The sequence below is a fragment of the Pan paniscus genome, chromosome 4 (assembly GCF_029289425.2).
Source record: "Pan paniscus chromosome 4, NHGRI_mPanPan1-v2.0_pri, whole genome shotgun sequence".
Taxonomy (NCBI): domain Eukaryota; kingdom Metazoa; phylum Chordata; class Mammalia; order Primates; family Hominidae; genus Pan; species Pan paniscus.
This window is the reverse complement of record NC_073253.2, coordinates 97,434,067-97,440,066: the sequence shown is the minus strand read 5'-3', so window position 1 is coordinate 97,440,066 and position 6,000 is coordinate 97,434,067. Positions and strand designations below refer to the sequence as shown.

At 42.5% G+C, this 6,000-nt stretch overlaps 1 protein-coding gene across 1 annotated transcript in view; it reads left to right on the top strand.

The window, feature by feature from the left end:
* Window positions 1–357: 357 nt before the first annotated feature.
* Window positions 358–6,000, top strand: part of LOC134730447 (T-box transcription factor TBX1-like) — a 193,108-nt gene continuing 187,465 nt past the window's right edge. The window contains exon 1 of the mRNA XM_063604573.1: window positions 358–930. Coding sequence (XP_063460643.1) covers window positions 473–925 — 453 coding nt within the window. The 5' untranslated portion in view covers window positions 358–472 and the 3' untranslated portion in view covers window positions 926–930. The remainder of the gene's footprint in view (window positions 931–6,000) is intronic.

The window sequence follows — 6,000 nt, the reverse complement described above, 5'->3', positions numbered from 1 at the left end:
ACACAGAGTGCTGACTGGTGCATTTACAAACCTTGAGCTAGACAGAGTGCCCATTGGTGCATTCACAATCCCTTAGCTAGACATAAAGATTCTCCAAGTCCCCACCAGATTAGCTAGATACAGAGTGCCGATTGGTGCATCCACAAACCCCCTGAGGTAGACACAGGGTGTTGATTGGTGTGTTTACAAACCTTGAGCTAGATACAGAGTGCTGACTGGTGTATTCACAATCCCTTAGCTAGACATGCAGATTCTCCAAGTCCCCACTAGACTCAGGAGCCCCGCTGGCCTCACCCAGTGGATCTCCCACAGGGGCCTTAGGTGGAGCTGCCCGCCAGTCCCGCGCCTTGCGCTGGCACTCCTCAGCCCTTGGGCGGTGGATGGGACCGGGCGCCGTGGAGCAGGGGGCGGTGCTTCCGGGAGAGGCTCAGGCCGCGCAGGAGCCCACGGCGGGCTGCCGGGAGACTCAGGCATGGCGGGCTGCAGGTCCCCAGCCCTGCCTCGCGGGGAGGCAGCTAAGGCCCGGCGAGAAATAGAGCACAGCGCCAGTGGGCCGGCACTGCTGGGGGACCCGGCGTACACTCCACAGCTGCTGGCCCGGGTGCTAAGCACCTCACTGCCCGGGGCCGCAGGGCCCGCAGGCGTTCCCAGTGCGGGGCCCGCCAAGCCCACGCCCACCCGGAACTCTAGCTGGCCCGCAAGCGCCCTGAGAAGCCGCGGTTCCCGCCCGTGCCTTTCCCTCCACACTTCCCCACAAGCCCAGGGAGCCGGCTGCGGCCTCGGCCAGCCCAGAGAAGGGTTACCACGGTGCAGCGGCGGGCTGAAGGGCTCCTCAAGCGCGGCCAGAATGGGCGCTGAGGCCAAGGAGGCACCGAGAGCCAGCGAGGTCTGTGAGGGCTGCCAGTATGCTGTCACCTCTCAATAGCTGGGGTAAGTTGAAGAGTGGCAATAATTATTTTTTACTTTGAGATTATTACTCAGTAAAAATCTTCCATGATGAATAGGGTTTTGGAAATAAATATAATGCGTGCGTAATGGTTAAGCTGTGTTTTTTGAGAGTTCACTTCCAGAGATGCTCTACCACATAAGCTGGAGGTCTTTGAGCCTTTTCATCCTGTGGTTGCTCATTCTCTTCACAGTGGCAGCTTCTTGGGAACTGCCACTTGCTTTCTATCACTTGCACTCTTTCCTTAGAGTGCATAGGGAGACAGTTATGGGTCTGAAATTGCAAAGTAGTCTCAAACTGAGACACTAAGATGCACTGTTCCAGATTTTGTAATTTTTCTTTAAATGCCCTGGGCTGCCTTTTTTTCCCCCTTTCCTCCTTCCAGGCTTCCTGAGTAACTACCTAACCCCTGTTCCACCTCTCCAGTCAACTTAGCAGGAGCTTCTTCCTTTGTCACCCAGCTATATCATCTACTTTTTGAAAATTGTCCTGCCCTGGAACATTATTGAAAAACAACCCACTTCTACTTTTCAAAATTTATACTTTTCTTATTAGATCTCAATATGCAAGTTTACAAATTTTGATTAATTAATGATTCCACAGGCAAATGTAATTAGATGTTTATATGTAGCCATACTAGAACATGCCATTTATGTTTCAGATAAAGGTTTTTTGAAAATAATAACTCAAAGTAAAATAGGGTTGGGAATTTAAGGCAGCAGAGTGGGCATGGGAATTATATTTGTCTTGAGGCAGGTCTTAGTGGAGCTCTCAGAATCAGCCAAGCAGGGGGAATTTGCACTAGAGGGACCTCTGCTTTAAACTGGACCTGTAACTGCCTGAATCAGGTGTCTGGAAATCTGTTATGCCATTGGAAGCATTCATTCTGTAAATGTCAGAGTTAAAGAAAATAGTAGAGGCCGCTGAACAAATTTTGACCTCATAGGTCCATCTCTGGAGTACAGTGTAATGCTTTGTATCAAGACCTTTTCAGATTTCAACTTAATTTTCACTTATTTTATACTTATTAGATGCTTTTTCCTGCACAGCAATTACACTCCCTATATAATACGTAAGTTCTTCAATCCTGTATCAGGTCCCTGTGAGAGTAACAGAGCATTATTATCCTCACAGAACTCAGGCAGTTGCGATAGCATCATGCAGAGGGGCAAGGCCTCAGGGCCCCACAGTAATGATCAGTTTTCCTCTTTTACCCATGGCAGCCACAAGATGGCAATGTGACAATTTAAATACAATCTAGAATTCTGTTTCATGTAGTTGGGAGGCTTTTAAAGACTGTGGAAAACTCAAAGCAAATAGTTTACCTGAACTGGGAATGATATTCCACAATGTATTAATGTTTGTGTGTAGTTCAGGAGATGAGTGACCTCTATAGTCAGAGTGATTCAGGCTGGGACAAAATATGATTCTACAGCCACACCTCTTGCCTTCTTGGTTTCTCGTCTAAAGTGCTCCTGTATAATGCTTGATGCAAAAGTCCGTGGATTCTGCTTTTACACAGTAATGAGAAGGTTTCAGATGACATTGACTGGCGTTAGAGGACAATGGCAGTCACTGTGGTCTTATTTTTCTTCCTGGGAGATGCAGTCAGACTGAGTAAATTCCCAGCAAGGAGTTAGCTTTTGTAGGGCAATAAATCTTATCCCTTTACAACCAAGTCATTTAACAACTCCTCCAAAGTTCATTGTTTTTCTCAGTGAGTGAATGTATGATGAGCTTTACTTTATGAAAAATGTATCATTTAGGTACTTGAATCTGTGTTGTAGAATACAGAATTGTTCATTATAGAGAAATGTTTAACTTATCTGAGGACCACACAGTGTGAAATATGCATGTATGTGTTTACTTTTTAGTAAATTTAGGGTATATTTCCTTTCTTATAACCTAGAATTTCAAAAAAATATAAAAACTAACTGCTTAATAGAAAGTTTGTGAAGATCAAGACAATAATTCATGTAAAACAGTATAGTCCTTGGCACATAGATATCGAACATCAAATGTTAATTATTATAATATTATTATTTCTGTTGTTATGTTTGTAGTTGATGTAACATTTATGCTTTTCTATGGGAAACAGCTTGACTCTGTCACAAAGTCACAGATAAAATTTCTTACCCAATTATCTGCTTTGGAAACGTAAAGACAGTAATATGGACAGCTAATTCATGTTGATTAAAAATGGTAAGGTATATGTCTTATACAAATAATCTTGCTTAATTTTCACAATACTATGAGGCGTGTAAATATATATACGCATACGCTATATACATATTTATACTGCAATATCAATAATATGTACATTATATCTCTATATGTGAAAACAATAAGAATTTTTGTTTCCTTTGTTTAATTTCTATCTCTTTATTGATCTATTTGATGGGAGGTTGTCATCATACATTTCTTTACTTTTTTAAGCATGGTTTTCTGTTTTTATGAGCATATTTACAATGGCTGCTTTGAAATCTTTGTTAAATATGACATCTAGGTCAGTTCATGGGCAGTTTCTCTTGCTTGTTGTCTTTCCTGTGAGTGGGTCACACCTTCCTGTTTCTTTGCATATCTCATAATTTTTTGTTGAAACTGGGTGTTTCAGGCAATCTATGTAGCAACAATGAATACTGATCTACCCATCTTCAGGTTTTTGTCGTTGTTGTTGTTATTATTTGTTTAATGATTTAAATGGAAGTCTAAGTGAAGAATATTCCCCCCCAGTCTACAGTCTCTGTTGTAATAACACTCAGAGGGCAGCATTGGGCATGTGCAGTCACCTTGGGATGATGGCAGTTTTGGCAAGATTCTATTGGACCCTATCTTTCCCCTAGCTCTCTCTAAATAAAGGTGTCTGCCTTGGTTGGTATCATATCCTGCTGTTGGCCTCTGCTAATTGACAGTTCACTGCTGTTTGTTTTTGACAATGCCTTGGACACAAATTGCTCCATGATCATTTGGTTTCCTTTATAGGGTTGGTTTTTGAGGACTGATATGAGTTTTTGAGATGTGTTATAAACCCAGGAGATCTCTTCTTAGGTGTCTCTTTACCTGATTCTCTCTAATAAATGTGCATCCTATAGCTCAGCCTGTTCTCTTAGAGCTACCAGCCTCCTCTTAATTGCTTTCTACCCAAATCTTCATTGTTTTGAAATCACGCTTATGTGTAAGCTTTATCATGCTCTGTTTCAAATAAAGTTAGTTCCTTTAGGGAGAGCCTTGCACTGCCTCCACACTTTAGCAAAATCTCTGAGCCACTTCTCCAGGGTTGGGGACAGAAGTGACAGCCCTGTTTTATGAGCCTAGTACTGGGCAGGGATGGTAGCCTCTAGTTTTTTTGCTTTTCTTCCCATATAGAACCTCCACTCTAGAGTGAGCTGGTGTAAAAGCATTTGGGGCCCCAGCACTTTTATCTTGCTGTTATGAATTGAATATTTTTTGCCCACCCTGCAAATTTATGCGTTGCAGTTTTAACCCCCAACATGCTGGTATTGATTATATGAGAAAGTGGAGCCTTTGAGAAGTGATCAGGTCATGAGGGTAGAGCCTTCATGAATGGAATTAGTGCTGTAAACCCAGAAAATCTGAGACAGGTTTCAGTTAATTTAGAAAGTTTATTTTGCCAAGGTTGAGGATGCGCGTCTGTGACACAGCCTTAGGAAGTCCTGACCACATATGCCCAAGGTGGTCGGGGCACAGCTTGGTTTTATATATTTTAGGGAGACATGAGACATCAGTCAATCTATTTAAGAAGTACATTGGTTCCATCCAGAAAGGCAGGGGGAGGGACAACTTGAAGTAGGGAGGCGGCTTCCAGGCCACAGGTAGGTAAGAGAAAAATGTTGCATTCTCTTGAGTTTCTGATATGCTTTTCCAAATGAGGCAATCAGAATATGCATCTATCTCAGTGAACAGAGGGATGACTTTGAATAAAATGGGAGGCAGGTTTGCCCAGGGCAGTTGCCAGCTTGAGTTTTTCTTTTAGTTTAGTGATTTTGGGGGCCCAAAATATATTCCTTTCACAGTGCCTTTATAAAAGATATCCCAGAGAGCTCTCTGACCTCTTTCTGCCATGGAAAACTGAGTGAAAAGATGGTCATCTGTGAACCAAAAAGTGGTTCACTAGACACCAAACCTACTGGCTCCTTAATCTTGGACGCCAGAACCATGAGAGATCAATGTTTGTTGTTTAAGTCATCCAGTTTATGGTAGCTTTGTTACAGCAGCCCAAATGAACAAAGAAAACTACCATTCCTGGGGTAGACCTTCTGCTCTATGAGTGTGGGCTGGGTAAGTAAAGGGAGTCCTGACCTCTTAGCTGAAATAAGCAGGAATTAACCTCTGCAAATTGAAGCTGAAGTGACAAGAAATAGAAATAAGCTTTCCTTGTCTTATAGGGAGATACTATACTCCTTGACAGGGAGCTGAGGGGCCACATCAAACTTGAATTGAGCTTCTGTGACACTGAGCTGGTGTGGGGGAGACAGGGAATGCACTGTGACTCAAGTGCCACGAATTCTTGGGGTTCTTGACAGGATTTAATAGATTTTCTCAAATAAATGTTTCTTCTTTTACTGTATGTCCTTAGGAAAATTGCCAGACTTTAAGGGGTTATTTGTAAAGAATTTTAACCACTTATGATTGTTTTGCTGGGGAACATGATTGCAGAGCTCCTCAAACTGCCACTCTGGAAATGTACCACCTATAGTAAGCATTTACTGAATGCTTACAGTATTTACTGTAAGCTTACATTTACTGAATGTCATCCAGGAATAAACATTTAAGTACTATCTCATTTATTTTTTATTTTTATTTTGGAACTTTAAGTTCAGTGGTACATGTCCAGGTTTGTAATGTAGGAAAACCTGTTTCATAGGGGTTTGTTGTACTGATTATTTCATCACCCAGCCAATAAGTCTAGTACTCTTTATTTTTCCTGATCCTCTTCCTCCTCCCACCATCCACCTTCTGATAGGCCCCAGTGTCTGTTGTTCCCTTCTTTGTGTCCATGTGTTCTCATCATTTAGCCTCCACTTATAATTGAG